General features: G+C 33.6%; 8 protein-coding genes across 8 annotated transcripts; 6 read left to right on the top strand and 2 right to left on the bottom strand.

Moving 5' to 3' along the window:
- Positions 1–255: 255 nt before the first annotated feature.
- On the top strand, positions 256–981 carry LOG1 (Log1p; the record flags this gene model as incomplete). The annotated part of the gene is made up of 1 exon (XM_041549381.1): positions 256–981. The coding sequence occupies one exon, from the start codon at positions 256–258 to the stop codon at positions 979–981; it is 726 nt and encodes a 241-aa protein (XP_041405315.1).
- A 370-nt stretch (positions 982–1,351) lies between these two features.
- TIM54 (Tim54p) lies at positions 1,352–2,806 on the top strand (the record flags this gene model as incomplete). The annotated part of the gene is made up of 1 exon (XM_041549380.1): positions 1,352–2,806. The coding sequence occupies one exon, from the start codon at positions 1,352–1,354 to the stop codon at positions 2,804–2,806; it is 1,455 nt and encodes a 484-aa protein (XP_041405314.1).
- A 434-nt stretch (positions 2,807–3,240) lies between these two features.
- PEP8 (retromer subunit PEP8) lies at positions 3,241–4,389 on the top strand (the record flags this gene model as incomplete). The annotated part of the gene is made up of 1 exon (XM_041549379.1): positions 3,241–4,389. The coding sequence occupies one exon, from the start codon at positions 3,241–3,243 to the stop codon at positions 4,387–4,389; it is 1,149 nt and encodes a 382-aa protein (XP_041405313.1).
- A 690-nt stretch (positions 4,390–5,079) lies between these two features.
- Positions 5,080–7,581, top strand: IRC8 (Irc8p; the record flags this gene model as incomplete). The annotated part of the gene is made up of 1 exon (XM_041549378.1): positions 5,080–7,581. One exon carries the CDS (start codon positions 5,080–5,082, stop codon positions 7,579–7,581), a length of 2,502 nt encoding a protein of 833 aa, XP_041405312.1.
- A 462-nt stretch (positions 7,582–8,043) lies between these two features.
- MTR4 (ATP-dependent RNA helicase MTR4) lies at positions 8,044–11,235 on the top strand (the record flags this gene model as incomplete). The annotated part of the gene is made up of 1 exon (XM_041549377.1): positions 8,044–11,235. The coding sequence occupies one exon, from the start codon at positions 8,044–8,046 to the stop codon at positions 11,233–11,235; it is 3,192 nt and encodes a 1,063-aa protein (XP_041405311.1).
- Positions 11,236–11,397: 162 nt separating this feature from the next.
- On the top strand, positions 11,398–12,885 carry CHM7 (Chm7p; the record flags this gene model as incomplete). The annotated part of the gene is made up of 1 exon (XM_041549376.1): positions 11,398–12,885. One exon carries the CDS (start codon positions 11,398–11,400, stop codon positions 12,883–12,885), a length of 1,488 nt encoding a protein of 495 aa, XP_041405310.1.
- Positions 12,886–13,058: 173 nt separating this feature from the next.
- Positions 13,059–14,270, bottom strand: UBX6 (Ubx6p; the record flags this gene model as incomplete). The annotated part of the gene is made up of 1 exon (XM_041549375.1): positions 13,059–14,270. One exon carries the CDS (start codon positions 14,268–14,270, stop codon positions 13,059–13,061), a length of 1,212 nt encoding a protein of 403 aa, XP_041405309.1.
- A 1,156-nt stretch (positions 14,271–15,426) lies between these two features.
- RTT101 (cullin RTT101) lies at positions 15,427–17,142 on the bottom strand (the record flags this gene model as incomplete). The annotated part of the gene is made up of 1 exon (XM_041549374.1): positions 15,427–17,142. One exon carries the CDS (start codon positions 17,140–17,142, stop codon positions 15,427–15,429), a length of 1,716 nt encoding a protein of 571 aa, XP_041405308.1.
- Between the last annotated feature and the right edge of the window lie 489 nt (positions 17,143–17,631).

The following is a 17,631-nucleotide window of genomic DNA, read 5'->3' as shown; positions in this document are numbered from 1 at the left end:
CTCATGTGATATCAGAGTCATGACGCACGTGCGAAGTGATATTCATCTTTTTATGGTGTGTTCACGTGGTTCTTAATATTTTAAGAGGCAACGAGTTCCTAAATGATTAACGATTCCCCTCACAGTTTTTAAAAGTTGATGTTACGATATTCATACAAGTATAAGATAAGTTATTTACAAGTTAGTAATTGTTCAGTCTGTATAAGTTTTATTTGACTTGAAAGGAACAAACGCTGAATAAATTATAGAAATAGTATGCCAGATAGTCCTCGTTCGGTGTGTGTTTACTGTGGTTCATCCGCTGGTAGAAACCCTATTTATTCTCAGGATGCTAAGGAACTTGGTGAATTGTTTCATAAGCTAGGATGGCAATTAGTCTATGGTGGTGGTACTACTGGTTTGATGGGAGAAATTGCTAAAGCAACCATGGGTCCTCGTTATGATGGTCATGTCCATGGTATTATCCCCAGTGCATTGGTCTCAAAAGAACGTCAATCAAAAGATGATGATAATAATACTGGAAATGATACAAGTTCAATTAAGTCTACAGAGTTAGAAGATCAAATCAAGATGGATGTGGATAATCACAAGGGTTCCACCCCGATTTCTTGGAAATTCGGTAAAACTACAGTTGTCAACGATATGCATTCTAGGAAGCGATTAATGGCTGACGAGAGTGATGCATTTGTGGCAATGCCTGGTGGGTACGGTACGTTTGAAGAGATTATGGAATGTATCACTTGGTCGCAATTGGGGATACATAACAAGCCTGTGATTCTTTTCAATATTGATGGGTTTTATGACTCACTATTGGAATTTATTGTACATTCGATAGAAGCTGGATTTATCAGTCACTCTAATGGTAATATCGTTCAAGTAGCAACAACTCCTGAAGAAGTGATACAAAAGATTCAAGAGTATAAGGTTCCTGAGGGTAGATTTAATTTAAAATGGGAAGATGAAGGGAAACCAACCTTATAAAACAGCGTTCAAAAAATGAACTCTTAATCATATGATCGTGTTATACATTTATTACAATAACTACTCGAAACAGATTTTGGAGTAGCCATTATGATATGAAGCTCTCTGGGTTCTTTTCTCTATCTCCCTGGTTTAATTTTATAATGTATATAATCATCTGTTCTGTAATTCTTATACATCTATATTTTACTCAATTTTGCTAAAACTTCAACAGCGCAAAATATAAATAAAAAAACAGCGCCAGTGGAAGGAAAACCTTCAAAATGTAGAATGATGACTTTTAAAAAAGTGAAGAATTTGAATCATAAAACAATAATATATACTAGTTACAAGCCGATACCTAAAGGATATAGGAGCACTAGATCAAGTCATGGTTGAGGAAAAGACGGCTGTAAAGCCACCAAAACCTGTTAAGAATGTCAAACCACCAAAGAAAATATTTACAAACCCTGCATTTCAAGCCATGGGTATACCTGCAATGAAGTTGCCATCAAGAAACTGGTCGATCTTTTGGCTAGCAGTATCTACTGCAGTAGGTGGTTTTGCTTATGATAAATATCAACAAAAGCAGATTATAACTAAATATGCAAATATGGTAAAGCCATTAGCTGAAGAGAAAATGGATACCAAGACAATTCCAAGAAAGATTACTGTGTTTATTGCACCACCACCAAGTGACTATCTAGAGACATCACTTAAGATATGGAGACGTTATGTAAAACCTGTGATATATTTTGCTGGTTTAGATTACGATGTTATTGAAGAAGAGAAACAGGGAGTGATAAGAACGGAGGTAGCAAACAGAATCAGAGCTTTAAGAAAAAATTCTATAGAGAAACAAAAGCCTAAAGAATCAGAGAAAAACTCGAAAGAAGTTGCAAAAGAATTGACTAAATTAGAAGAGATTGAATTAGCAAAGGAATACAAAAAAAAATTTGATTGGAGGGATGCAATCGGGATATTCTATAAACATGCTAAACCTGAAACAATTGTAAGTGAGGATGTGGGATATCCGGATCCATTACTAACTGGAGGTGTCATATGTATAGGTAGAGGGGCATATAAGGAATATATAACAGGTTTACATGAAGGTCTACTTGGACCTCTTGAAGCACGGGAACCTGAAGCTTCTTTAGAGCCATCAAAAAATACTACTGAATCTGCAATAACTATCGATAAAAATAAAAATGATGAAACTACTATCCAAGAAGAAAAAATTAAAATTATGGAAGAACAATTAGAAGAGTCTAATGTCCCTTCATCAGATTTGACTTCTATTGACGAAAAGTCAAAAGAAACTGCATCTCAAGATGATTCGGAAAAGAAGGAAATAGATACAACAGTACTGAATCCATTTATACAACCATCAGAATATGAAAGTTCACCATTCCCGCCTTTAGAATTGCACTCTCAAGGTAACATTATTACAGATGACGTAACAGGTGTTCCGATCTTAGTACATCAGCCACTCTTGGTTATTCCTGTTCCGAATTTAATTGGGTTTATTGCCATTCCACAAAGAATTTATAGATTTTATAGGAAAAGATATTTCACTGAAGAAATTTGTTCAGAAGTGACAGGGTTGATACAGCGTGAATCGGTAAGACCATTCCAAATACCAAATGACTTACAGTTAGCAGTAGAAGAAGAACATGATTGGCCAAATTCATGGGTTAAACAAGGTATAAAGAGGAAAAGTGAATGGACTAGGACGCTTGAGGTTGACTCCCGTGTCTCAGCCTTGCTACATACTTGTAATAAACCTGTTGCGGCTGAAATTACGAGTCCTATCCCAGCCCAAATAGAAGAATCTGACGAACACTAGGAAAATGGATATATTTCTATCTCTTTCTCTCTCTCTCTATATATATATATATATATATATATATATCAATATACCATGTACATACACATATTTATATAAACTGTTGCTCAATTTTAGTTATTGAAGCGAAATAGAGAAGCACTAAGAAACAGGTCATAATATCGGTGGATCACATGATTTGTAGTTGTTAAAGAGGCCATTTATATATTAAATCGTATTGCGCCCTTTCTTGAAAAAAAGGAAGAACAAGGGACCGAAACACTCAATTAAGATATCAAAGGAAGAATTTGACAACCGTATAATGAAATAAAGATGCAAGAGTTCCTTCATGATATTATCCACAATTGGATATTTTGCAATAGTTATAATCTAGTATATTATACAATAACAAGTGAAAAGGAGATATACAAATTAAATTCTTAGGTTTTTTAAAAATGAATATGTTCTTTAAATCCCCAATCGATGTTGAGATTCTATTAGATGGGGAAGAATCACGGAAGCATGTCGACGTACCAATAACAACAGGTTCTGCTAATTCATTACGAAAGGAATCACTTCCATTGATAGAAGATGGAGAATCGTTAAAAGGGATTGTGACCCTTCGTGTTAGGGAAGGAAAGAGAGTGGAGCATTTGGGTGTAAAAATATCTGTGGTAGGATCCATTGATATGCAAAAAGTTGGTGGTGTAACACCAAGCTCCGCATCGAAAGGTTCATCTGCATCCTCTAATGCTTCGAATTACAGTGCTACTGATTCCAAGAAAAGACAAGTAGATCAGTTTTTGTATTTAAGTTATGATCTGTGTCCTCCAGGTGAATTACAACATTCTCAGAGCTTCCCTTTTACTTTTAAAGATTTGGCTAAGATGTATGAATCATATAAAGGGAAAAACGTCGATGTCTCATATTATATTAAAGTCACTGTAACCAGAAAATCTACAGATATTTCTAAAGTCAAAAGATTCTGGGTATATTTATACAATGACATCTCGAAGACTCCTAGTAACTTAACAACTACTAAAACGGGTACTAGAAAGATCATAAATGAGTTTAGTGATAGTGGAAAAGATAATAATGATAAACCAAAAGAAACAAATAGTGCATCTGAAACTAATGAAAACAATAACGAACAATCTAAAGATACGGTAGCATCTAAAGAAAATGGAGTTGTTCCAAAGCCAGTGAAATTAGATATTGGTATTGATAATTGTTTGCATATAGAATTTGAGTATGTAAAATCTCAATATACTTTGAAGGATGTGATAGTAGGGAGGATATACTTTTTATTGACGAGGCTTCGAGTGAAGTATATGGAGCTCAGTTTAATAACTAGAGAATCATCGGGTGTAAAACAAAACAGTGTGATTATAGATACTACATCAATTAGATTTGAAATAATGGATGGGTCTCCAGTGAAGGGAGAAACGATACCTATCCGTTTATTCCTAGGAGGCTATGACTTGACTCCTAATATGAGTTGTAATTATTTTACTGTCAAGAACTATTTAAGTCTTGTGATAATCGATGAGGATGGGAGACGATACTTTAAACAATCAGAGATAGTTCTGTACCGTACTAGATAATAGTCGCAGTGAATGTATATACGCTATATATATAGATCGTGAACGTATATCAGAAACAAGTCTTTTGATCTCCATGGAAGTAACTGTATTTCATTTTGTAACATGTACGTGTACATGCACAGTCCAACATATCTTTAGCCAGGAATTTAGGTACAACAGAATGTAAATGCATAGAGTTACCTTATACATTTGCGTAACATGTAAACACTATTCGTTGTGACAACAGCTGCTTCGATCCTTGCTTATTAATTTCTTTTGTTTGTTTGTCCGCAGCAATCTGTTACTGCAGCGACAATAACTAAATAAAAAGAATAATAATTTCAAAGGTCCCTTCGGTAGTTGAAAATTTGATGTTTTTCCTAATGCGGAAATACATAAATAGTAAGCTGCCCCTGTTGAAATATTGCAAGACTTCAAACAGTGTAACATCTGAGGTTTTGCCAGTCTGATCTTTCTCTCCCTTCATGGTAGAATTTAAATTTTAATCTGAAATATTTGATATTTACATCTCCAGGTTTATTTTATAAGCTGTAAGGTAATGATTTCTTTATATTATATATATGTTTGTGTACGTATTTTTATTTATTTATTTAATTATTTGTTATTTGACCCCAGTTGTTAAGATAAAGTCACCACTAAACATAGAAACAATATCGCATAACTAGAATCAGACCTAGAATACAGTTGGTTATGTTGGAACTGGTTGCACTTCTCAGTCTCCTGGTATCTTTGGTAACTGGATCATTGGCTATCACATTGACATCATTGTTTACTGAAAACCGAATTGTACTGATTATTATAGCATGTTCCTCTATTTTATATTCCTTCACTGTTCTAATTAGACTAGTTCTATTCATGCCTTTGAATAAATATTTCATACGATCAACGAATATATTTTTTCAAATATTGACTTTAGCATGTTCTGTACAATATTTTAATGAAACAACTAAGCATGTTCCACATCTAAGCAAATTAAACAAACATTTAACAATAGCATTTCAGTCTGCACTATTATTCAGTCTTTTTTTTAACGGTATATTTACAGGATGTGATAATTCTGAACGGAAAGTTGAAACAGAATCACAACAAGCCTACCAAGACGATGAAGAGAAGAAATTACAATCTTTTAATGTGGATAGTGGTATAAACGACAGATTTATCCCATTGAAAAATTCCACACAAACTTTAACCCCAGATATGGCTAATGGATATATTAATTCTGAAAACAAGGCCAACTGGGTTATGAGTGAGTTTGGTAAAACTAAGGTGTCCGATGAAATATCTAATTCTTCTGTTGTTAGACATCAATTGACTCCCATTAAATTTCCATATAGATCGAGATCATCCACCTCTAACAGTACAACAGATAAAATTCACAAAAAAACTTCTATCAAATTCAGATCACCTAAATTAAACTTGAAGTCCCCATTCAAATACAAGAAGAATCATGTAATACAGGAAAATTTAGAAAATGAAGAAAAATTACCAAATAATAAGACAAATTTAACTGCCAGATATGTGACAAGATTATCAACCATTTCTGATTTACCAAAAAGTTTCCTGAATATGTTGTCAAACGCATCATCTACTGAGGTGAACAGAGTTGATAGACCTGTCTCGGCAGTTATGGAATCTGCTAATATGAGAAATCAACAGCCACTATCAAACGAAACATTACTTAAGTCAAGATCCCAAATGAAACTAGAACGTGATGCAATTGAGAGAATGGATCACACATTATTACCATCATTTTTAAACATCCCTTGTCCTATAGCAATAGAACAGTCTGCACCTAGTATTAAGACAGAGGCAACCCGTCCTTTGTCACCTTTAATAACCCAAAACCAAATCAATGAAGATGATGGAATCGAAGGAGAAAGTACTGGAACATTAAATATGGACCATGATAATCGACAAAAATATGGTGACTTCAGTGAGCAAAGCATAAATATTTTAGAACAGACCGAACTCGCTGATATATCCGAAGTCCCAGGAGAATCATTCTTGGAAGATTCATATGAGTTGGAAAAGCCTACACATATAGAGCTACCTCAAAATGTTACATTAGATATGTGGGAAAAGGAAGGTCACAAATACTTGGAGAGAGCTGACAGTTTCCAAAATCAACGTATAAACCGAAATAAAAACATATTCACAGAATTTCAGTTAGGTAATGATGAAGTAGCTCCTCTTACACCTATTTCTCCAGTATTGAATAGGAAAAGCAACTTTAAATTTCCCTTGAAACAAATTATTGAAACACCCCAAAACCCTAATGAACCTCATATATCTCAACAGGATGATATGTCAAGCTCTGATGCAGTAAGTGAATTGGATCGTTATTTAAAGGAATTAAGCATTACTGAAGAAGATCCTGGGCATTTGTTGGAAGAAAGTTTTAGAAATGATAATCCTACATCAACTATTTTAGAAAATTCTTATAGGGAATTAAGGGATGCCGAAAATAATCATTCCCCAACGAAATCGCTAGTTTCAATAATTAGTTCTGGTAGTATGAAACAACAGAAATCTCAAAATGCGATCAATAATTTATTACATCGTTCCACATCACATGTCAAGTCGAATTCACAAGTAAGTTTTAGATTTCCTACTAACGGAAGTAACGCTATCTTATCATCAACTCAGTCATCCCCGATTAAGTCAAACAGTTTTAAAAGATTTAGTAAGAAACTATCCATTTCAAATTTAAATGATCCCCATTCACATTCAAGGTCAACTGAACATCCTTTTGATATGCATAATGTATACGCAAAGGAGCATAATAGGGGAAGGAGTGTAGATTTCACGTATCTACGTTCAATACAGAGCCAGCATTCACCTTCTAAATCGGTAACGACTACAAATTCAATTGGTAATTCCAGTAGACGCAACAGTGCCGTCCCTGAAAGTGCAACAAGAACTATTAGTAAGATATTTCAAAATAAACATGGAGATAGTACATATCTCATGAATTCCGAAGACTTATTTAACATCACTCTAAAGCATCGAACAGAACTATCCCTATCTCAAGAGCAAGCAATTTCTGATGATTCCGCAATAGAATCACAAGAATCAGGACCAAGTTATCCAGATAGTGTAGTTGGTGAGTATGATAGAGAGAGGTGGACCACCTTACAGAACCTTCAACTCGAACAAACCATGGGAGAAGTTGTTGATGAATTCATTTCTTAATTACCTGCAGTTAACAAGGTTCATAAAAAATTAATCTTTAATTTTCAAACCAATTGGCATTTGTCAGTTCCCTCATCTCATTTTCTTGATTGTAAAAATGAACGCATATAATTTTAATAATTTAATAATACATAAATATTCAGATACCCAGAAGAACTGTCCTGTGAAAAGAAATCGCTGAATCTTCCTAGATAGATCATCGGAAATACAATATGGTATTTGTTATAATACTTCATGGGTGAAACACCCATACATCCTCATCGCACCAGTTGAAAAAATTTGAAAGTCAATTTGCAAATTGTCTAATCGTTAACGTAATACCAGGAAAACGAGATTCATTCATTAACAACTTAATGTTTATAAAAATGATTATATCATTGCTAGGTGCACAAACAAAAGAACCCCAGAAATTATTTGTTCAAGAAAAGTGTTTCAGTTGGAAGCTCACATATTTTGCACGAAATGGATTCCGGGTTGTTTGATGTATTTGGAGAAGATCCAGCCATCGATATCGATATCTCAGACACAGAAGAGATTGCAAAAAATGAAGTTACTCCAGTTAACAAAAAGCATGACTTGGAAGATAATTACGAGGATAGTTCCAAAAAGTTAAGATCTAATAAGACCTCAGATGGAAATAAGCAGAAGAAGAAAGAACCAGCCGTTCCTGTAGTTACAGATTCTTTTGAGCAGGAGGCATCGAGAGAAGTTGATGCGTCCTCCGGGTTAACTAATGCAGCAACAACTCAACTTGAGGAGGATGGTAAGGTTAAATTGTTACATCAAGTTCGTCACCAAGTTGCTTTACCTCCAAATTATGACTATAAGCCAATTGCAGAACACAAGAGAGTTAACCAAGCTAGAACATACCCTTTCACATTAGATCCTTTCCAGGACACAGCAGTGTCTTGTATTGATAGAGGTGAATCTGTTTTGGTCTCTGCGCATACATCTGCTGGTAAAACTGTCGTTGCTGAATATGCCATTGCTCAGTCATTGAGAGAAAAGCAGAGAGTTATTTACACCTCTCCTATTAAAGCTTTATCCAACCAAAAATACAGAGAATTATTAGCCGAATTTGGTGATGTTGGACTAATGACTGGTGATATTACTATTAATCCTGATGCTGGTTGTTTAGTCATGACTACAGAAATTTTGAGAAGTATGTTGTATAGAGGTAGTGAAGTTATGAGAGAAGTTGCCTGGGTTATCTTTGATGAAGTTCATTACATGAGAGATAAGGAGCGTGGTGTTGTCTGGGAAGAAACAATCATTCTATTACCAGATAAGGTCCGTTATGTGTTTTTGTCTGCTACGATCCCCAATGCAATGGAATTTGCCGAATGGATTTGTAAGATTCATACTCAGCCTTGTCATATTGTGTACACTAATTTCCGTCCAACACCATTACAGCATTACTTATTTCCTGCACATGGGGATGGTATCTATTTAGTTGTCGATGAAAAAAGTACATTCAGAGAAGAAAATTTCCAAAAGGCTATGGCCTCCATCAGTAATCAAACCGGTGATGACTCTGGTTCTACTGTATCGAGAGGTAAGAAGGGACAAACATTCAAAGGTGGTGCTTCTAAAGGTGATGCTAAGGGTGATATTTATAAAATTGTGAAAATGATTTGGAAGAAGAAATATAATCCAGTTATTGTTTTCTCCTTCAGTAAGCGTGATTGTGAAGAACTTGCACTAAAGATGTCTAAATTGGACTTTAACTCTGATGATGAGAAGGATGCTTTGACAAAAATTTTCAATAATGCTATTGCACTACTACCGGAGATAGATAGGGAATTACCACAGATCAAGCATATTCTACCACTTCTGAGAAGAGGTATCGGTATCCATCATTCTGGTTTGTTGCCTATTTTAAAGGAAGTGATTGAAATCTTGTTTCAAGAAGGTTTCTTGAAGGTATTGTTTGCAACTGAAACCTTTTCCATTGGTTTGAATATGCCTGCAAAGACTGTTGTCTTCACCTCCGTTAGAAAATGGGATGGCCAGCAGTTCCGTTGGGTTTCTGGTGGTGAATATATTCAAATGTCTGGTCGTGCCGGTCGTCGTGGTTTAGATGATCGTGGTATCGTTATTATGATGATTGACGAAAAGATGGAACCTCAAGTTGCCAAGGGTATGGTTAAAGGTCAAGCTGATAGGTTGGATTCATCCTTCCATTTAGGTTACAATATGATCTTGAATTTAATGAGAGTTGAAGGTATCTCTCCTGAATTTATGTTAGAACATTCGTTCTTCCAATTCCAAAATATTGTTTCTGTTCCAATTATGGAAAAGAAATTAATCGAACTTGGAAAGGATGAAAAGGAACTTGTTATTGAAGATGAAACTAATGTTAAAGATTATTATGAAGTAAGACAAACTCTATCAGGCTATAATGATGACGTCAGAAAAATTATTACACATCCTGCCAACTCATTAAGTTTCTTACAACCAGGTAGATTAATTAAGATTAATATTGATGGTAAAGCCGATTACGGTTGGGGTGCTGTTGTCGATTTTGCAAAAAGAATCAATAGACGTAATCCTACTGAAGAATACAGTGACCATGAATCTTATTTTGTTAACGTGGTTGTTAATACCATGTATGCTGACTCCCCTGTAAACTTGGTTAAGCCGTTTAACCCTGTCTTCCCAGAAGGTATTCGTCCAGCCCAAGAAGGAGAGAAGTCTATTTGTGCCATGATTCCAATTACTTTGAATTCTGTTGAGGCTATCGGTAACTTACGTCTATTCATGCCAAAGAATATTAGAGCAGCTGGTCAGAAGGAAACTGTTGGTAAATCTTTAAATGAAGTGAAACGTAGATTCCCGGATGGTATACCTTTGATTGATCCAGTGAAGAATATGAAGATTGAAGATGAAGATTTTAAGAAACTACTTAGAAAGATACAAGTTTTGGAAGAGAAATTGATCAACAATCCTTTAACAAACTCTATTAGATTAGAAGAACTATACAACGACTATAGTAGGAAACATGCTCTTCAAGAGGATATGAGAAAATTGAAGCATAAGATAAATGAATCCCAGTCAATAATCCAGTTAGATGATTTACGTCGTAGAAAGAGGGTATTGAGAAGGTTAGGATTCTGTACGCCAAACGATATCATTGAATTGAAGGGTAGAGTTGCGTGCGAGATTTCAAGTGGTGATGAATTACTATTAACAGAATTGATTTTTAATGGTAACTTCAATGAATTAAAGCCTGAACAAGCAGCAGCTTTGCTTTCATGCTTTGCTTTCCAAGAACGTTGTAAGGAAGCCCCAAGATTGAAACCAGAGTTGGCTGAGCCATTAAAAAACATGAGAGAAATAGCTTCTAAAATTGCGAAGATAATGAAGGATTCTAAGATAGAGGTTGTTGAAAAAGATTATGTTGAAAGTTTCAGACATGAATTAATGGAAGTAGTTTATGAATGGTGTAAAGGTGCTACATTTACTCAAATTTGTAAAATGACTGATGTTTATGAGGGTTCCTTAATCAGGATGTTTAAGAGGCTGGAGGAATTAGTTAAAGAACTGGTAGATGTTGCTAACACAATTGGTAACACTGCTTTAAAGGAAAAGATGGAAACCATAGTTAAGATGATTCATAGAGATATTGTTTCTGCAGGTTCTCTATATTTGTAGTTAATACTTTTTATTTATATAGATAACATTTTATATCTATACGTTCATCGATGAGCTTATATAAGCATTGTATAATATTAACATTTCCCACTTTATCACGATAGGGTACTATTTAATTATTTATTAAGTGGGACATCTTGATATACCAATAAAGATTTCGGCATGAAAATTCTGGATATTTCTAAAAACATAAAATTTTCTAAAAAATACTCAACATTAATTAAGGATCAAAACTTCTCTAAATCACTTCACTTTACTGACTATACATCTCTATATATTATTATGAGCAATAAGATTAAACTACCAACTAGTAGGTTAGCATCTCTCTATAGAGATTTTAGAGACCTTAAGGATCTTAACCCTGACGGATATCAAGCCAACATTAATACGTGGAAAGATTATTTCACCAATAATTTGTTAAATGACACGAGCACTCTCTCTGTACATTGTGGTAAGAATCTATTACATAAACTGAATGATAGTATATATGGTGAACCGAAAAGTATAGATATTGTTATCGACGAGTTAGTTAGTGAAAATATTTTGATACCATCAGAGTCATATTTTGATACAAATAAAATCGATTTTGATAGTAGTTCCAACAAGATAGGTATATTATCTAGACTATTTGGGCTACTGGGCCTAAGAAATGAAATGAAATTTACTTCCCGGGTTACTAGAGATGATGACACTTATCTAAAGACTGACATATTGATAGTCATCAATAACGTTAAGAAATCAGGACGAACAATAGCAGATAATATATCTAAAAATATCGTTGATAATTCCTCCGAGTTAACGGATTTAGTAATGAATACAGACACATTTTTTAAATCCTCAAAAGTCTGTGACCTCTGGAAGAACAAAATAGACCAAAATATAGTACTTTTTTATCTTGAATATTATCTTCATCTGATTATTACCGATAAAAATATCGTCAAGGTAATCAGTGATATAAACAAAAAGGAACTAGAGATATCAAATAATAAAATTACTGACATCGATATAGGAATAGTGGAAATAAAAAATACGCTGAATAATTTAAACAAACAAATATCCAAACTGGTAAATGAGATTAACGAAATTGAAACAAAACTACAATCCGGTAAATATAAATCATTATCAAGGACAACTCAAAAAGGAATCCTAAAGAACAAAATTATTTCACAACGATACTTAGAAAAACTATCAGGAAATAAAAATAATCTGACAGAAATTATGAGACAATTAAACATGTCGTTGGTTAACAAAACAATGTTTGACACATTAAAACAATCACATGACGTAATTACATCAATAAATGATTATATTGGTAGTATCGATAAAGTAACTGAATTATTAGAGGATATAGATGTTGAGAATGAAAAAGCTACCGAATTAAATGAAATATTATCGAAAACGAATGACCTAGATAATTCTTTATTCGAGGAGGAAGTCAACAACGAATTAGCTGAATTAGAAAAACAGATGAAGACAGAAAAACAAAAAGAATCAACTAGTGAGGTTAGGGAAAATACCTCGGCGGAGGAAACTGAAGTAATGGAATTGCTTAGAGCAGTTACTCTCGAAGACAAAATTATCAAGCCAAATAATCAACATGAATCCAATACTAAAATAATGGAAGAAAAGGTCCTGGAACCTGTAAGTTGATACCCAATAACCAAGATTCTGTAGAAATGAAACAAATGAAACATTTTGATCTTTTTATATACTATATATCTTTATATATTTCTCTGAATACAAAGCAAAATGTCACGATAGTATCTGCATATATCTTTGATACTTTCATAAAAACAATAGAGCTTAAAGGACTTTTAATATATCTATTTATCATCATCATTTTTCTCTAGAGAAATATTATTACCATTGTATGTGTTTTTTTCTTGGTCATCATTTACATCATCTGAATTTATCAATTGGTAAACATTTGGCGTTACCGACCTTGACTGTATATTAGTTTCTGATTGTTCCCTATTGATTTGAGAATCACTCTGAGGGACGATCCTTGACGAAGATTGCTGTGAGTCGTTGTGTTCTGGTCGTGAATATGGAGTGGATGAGACTTGCATATTTTGTTGCTGTTGCTGTTGAGCACTTCCCCACCAGGAAGAGAACCCAGAATAAACTTTATTCAAGAGACCTGCTTGTTGTGCTTCTGCAATTTTTATATTTTTATCTACAATATCCAAAGGTTTTAAAATTAACGCACTTCTTGGTGTTAATTCCAATTCCTCCAAAGTTTTCATTTCATCAGAATCAGAGAATGTCATGCGAGGAATATTTCTATGGAATGCATACGGATGATCTCCATCAGTTCTGTTTACGTCAACCCAAGTTCTGACTTCGTTCAAAATATCATTAGATTTAAAAGTACGCGTTAAAGTTTCACTATTAGTTAATCTTATTTGTAAAGTACAATTTGCGGTATGTAACCTTGTTCTATCTTTAATATTATCACGAACCTCAACAGGTTCTGAATCCATAACCTGAGAATGAGTCTCTGCTGCCTTTCTTTCCTCTTTATCGGCCTCTAATAATTTCAAAATACGTTCACGTTCTTCTCTATCAGCTTTCCTTTCCTTCACAACTTCATCATGATATACCTGTTGGCTTATCTCTTGAACAGATTCTCTAAATGTTTCCGATGGCTTTTTTTTTACTTCTGGTTTTGGTTCCTCATGATTTGGAATGGAGCCTGCGACTATTCCTAATGATTGCAATAACAGTCCCCACATTATATGAGTAGCATCTCCTTGTAAGATAGTCTTGATCTTACCATTAAGTACCAGATATACACTTGGCACGACAACATTTGGAAAGACTTGTTCAAAATATTGAAACTGAGCAGTTCCCTTAACCAATTTCAACCAGACTGCGGCCCCTTTTAAATGAGAAACATTTGAATCATCTGCTTGGAACCATTTATTGAGCCAATCATCTGACTGATTGCTGTTATAGACTACTAATGTTCTGTTAGATTTTAGGGATTCTGAGACTGCTTCCTCAACCGAATCTAAAAATAAGTTAGAAATCATGGAGTATTTTCGTTTGTGATTATGTTATATATTAACAATAGCAACCAACTTAAGTAAGGGTTGTTGTGAAAGTAAAAAATGTGAATAATCTGAATTGCACAGTAGTTCCTATTGTAGTCTCTTTTTAAAATACTTTGCTGTCAAATTATACAAATATTATGCGATGAGATGACAGAACTTAAAATTAAGACATATATACTTTTCATCTTGGTCCTCCTTTACTAAAGGAGTTACCGCATTATCCTTCAAAGTGTCTCTTCCCCTCTCCCCGTTTGTTTTCCTATTTCATTGCGTTAATAAAATAATCATCTCTCACCCCACTGAAATTTGTTGCAATTAAGCCCAGTAATTAACCTAACCAACCCTCTTGTATCAAGAATAACAATTAATAGTAGTAATACTTTCAATTGTATACCTGTCTTATATATACATATATAAACCAATTTTAGTAAGAACTACACTTTAAGGATAGTATATATAAAATGTATTTTCAATTGGGAGAGGAATCAGATAGGAGCGAAAGACTAAATTCGATGTTTTTGGTATCTTCATTTTGAATACAATCAGTTGAACTATGCACTGTTGTAAATTATCATCACTTAAATCCTCTCTCTTTTTGAAAATCTTATCTTTTACATTATATAATAGAGAAATAATAACAAAGTTAAAAAAAAAATTTCACTTATGAGTTATGGTAACAACTGTTGCCAAATTTAAAAATATCACATATGCGAGTAACTTTTTCTAATTCTTTGCTAAAATTTTATTCTTATCCCACATATACATGAGATGACGGTATACTAAAAACTACCAAAAATTAGCAACCTTCAAAAGTGTAGCAGGAACTTCATTTTTTGTTTTACTGTTACATGTTTGTTGGCTTTCTTTTTATACTCGACGGGAAGCTCAAATGAAAACTACAAATTTTTTTTTCGTTTCTTTCTTGCTCTCTTCAATTTGCAGTGTGCGTATATCCGTTTGGCATTCAAATCTGTTAGGGCTTTTGCAATTCTTTAGAGTCCATTAACCATAAAGGAATAGTCAGACAGTTTTGGTAATTGGTCAAACTGTCATTTACAAATAATCAACATAGTCGTAAATGGCTTTTTTTAAGATAGGTTCTAATAAGTTGCATTTAAAAGTTACATACTTTATACTAGTCTAGATTGTATGCATAATTTTCTCCATCTGCAGCAATATAATTGTTTTGCAGTAAAAACTGAACAGCTACTTTGAATTCACCAACACTGAAATCTGTCACTTGATCTCTAACATAGGCGATCAATTCTTGTTCCTTAAAAGTTTCTCCTGAGACCTTTATCGTACGCGTGATGGCTGCCCTCAACAGTTCTTGCTTCCATTGCGAACTTAGCCCTTCTGGATGTTGAACAGTGTTTGAAGTAGACAAAGTTGTAGATGATCCAATTACTGGTTGCTTAGCTGTTATTTTACCCATAGGTATCATGATTCTACCATTCTTTATCCTCCCTATACTTGGTTGGTAATTTAAATTCAGTTTAACATTGACACCTTCTTTAATCATTAATTTTGATGACACAAATGATTTTAATATCGCTTGCAAAATATGTTTATCCAATTTGGTACGTTTATATATTTCATTAAAGGATAATTCATCTTTATCATTAAATTCTTGTAAAACACATGCTTGCATTAGCGTAACATCAAATGTAACGTCTTTATCATACCCTGGAACAGCAAAAGGACAATTGACTTCACAACGTTGCAACTGATATATTGGAGTTACATCCCGAAGTTCACCATTGGTAATCCTTTGGCGATAGAATGTCATTAATTTATCCCATTGTTCATGGATCTCAGGAGGTACTTTTATATCTTTATAATCATTCTCTGAAAACTGATCATTATACTTGCTTCTTTGTAAGACGATTAGATTTGACTTTAACATTTCGTGTTCATTAGAAAGATTATAAGCCGTAACAAGCTTGGACATATCAGATACTTCCTTCGATAAAATTTCCAGCGTAATCATATCATCAGATGAACTATAGCCTTTATTCAATTCAACAATCATTTTCATTAGTGGACTCCGACGTATTCTGAACAACATTGAAAAATCATTAAAATTAAGAAGGAGTTCTTTAAAACTATAATCACATATAATCTTTGGTAAACTTGATCCGAATCTAAAGATTTTAGGAAGTTTAACGAACTCATTTATATAGGAGGAATGGGGGAATAACAGCTTTTGACTTCGCCTTAAATATTTAACCAGTGTTCTACGATCACTATATGGAAGTTCAATTTTTGCCAATTCTGACAGTTTATTGAGCTCCTCAATTGATGAACTTATTTCATTTTTAAATGTTTCCAAGAATATATCCATCATAGATAAATTTTCTTTCCTCAACAAATCATTTACACTATTCTTTAATATCTCTTCTTGATCAGGATCACAAAAATATTCATGCAAATCACAAACTGTCTTTATCAATTTACCTTTATCAATTGGGTTAAAACATCCTTCAAGATAACGATTGATGACAGATGTCTGGGCATTCAAATAATCAGTTAAATCTATACGCCCATTTTGACTCACTTTTCTGCAAAACTTAGTAACGACAGTTCTGAAAAGTAATGCTCCTTGTTTATTATATCTGGTATCATTTTTACAAAGTTCAAACATCTTTGAATATAGATTGGCTTTAAATAATATAGTTCCCCAAACTTTTCGATATAACGTTTCCCGATTAAGTTCTGTAAATTGTAAAGCCAATTCAAGTTCATTTACCATAACCTCCTGTAGACCAGTGGCAAAAGTTGGGCCTACAAATACTGGACTATGAATATCTCGACTATAATATTTTTCAACATTATCTAAATATATTGCCATCATATCAACAGTATCTGGAACACGAATTAATGGAACCCAAATAGATCGCCACTTATATTTATCTAAACCTATTACTCTCTGCGAATCCAAAAATTCGTTGATAAATGCTGGAAATTTATCATTATACGTTTCCATCATCGAACCTATCAAAATAGACTGCATTATTGTGGTACCATCGGTATACGGTTGATCACCAATAACAAGTTTTGTATAATTCTCAAGAACATAAGTAATAACTAGGTAAAGCTTTCTCATAATAAATCCATATTTTAAACAGAAAGAATCAAATATTTTTGAATCATAGTAATTCCCATCTCCAACTCTATCATGAATGTTTTGGTATCGTTGAATCATAACACGACTAATCCCTTTAATTCTAGAGATAATATAGTACCAAAACTCTCTAATAACTGTAGCCTGATTGACAGGCTTATTTCTAATAGTACTACCATTGTTACTGGTTCTTATATCTGGCCGTGTAATCTTTTG

This window comes from Maudiozyma barnettii (assembly GCF_903064755.1).
Source record: "Maudiozyma barnettii strain CLIB 1767 genome assembly, contig: KABA2_02, whole genome shotgun sequence".
Classification (NCBI taxonomy): domain Eukaryota; kingdom Fungi; phylum Ascomycota; class Saccharomycetes; order Saccharomycetales; family Saccharomycetaceae; genus Maudiozyma; species Maudiozyma barnettii.
This window is presented reverse-complemented; position numbering and strand designations above follow the sequence as displayed.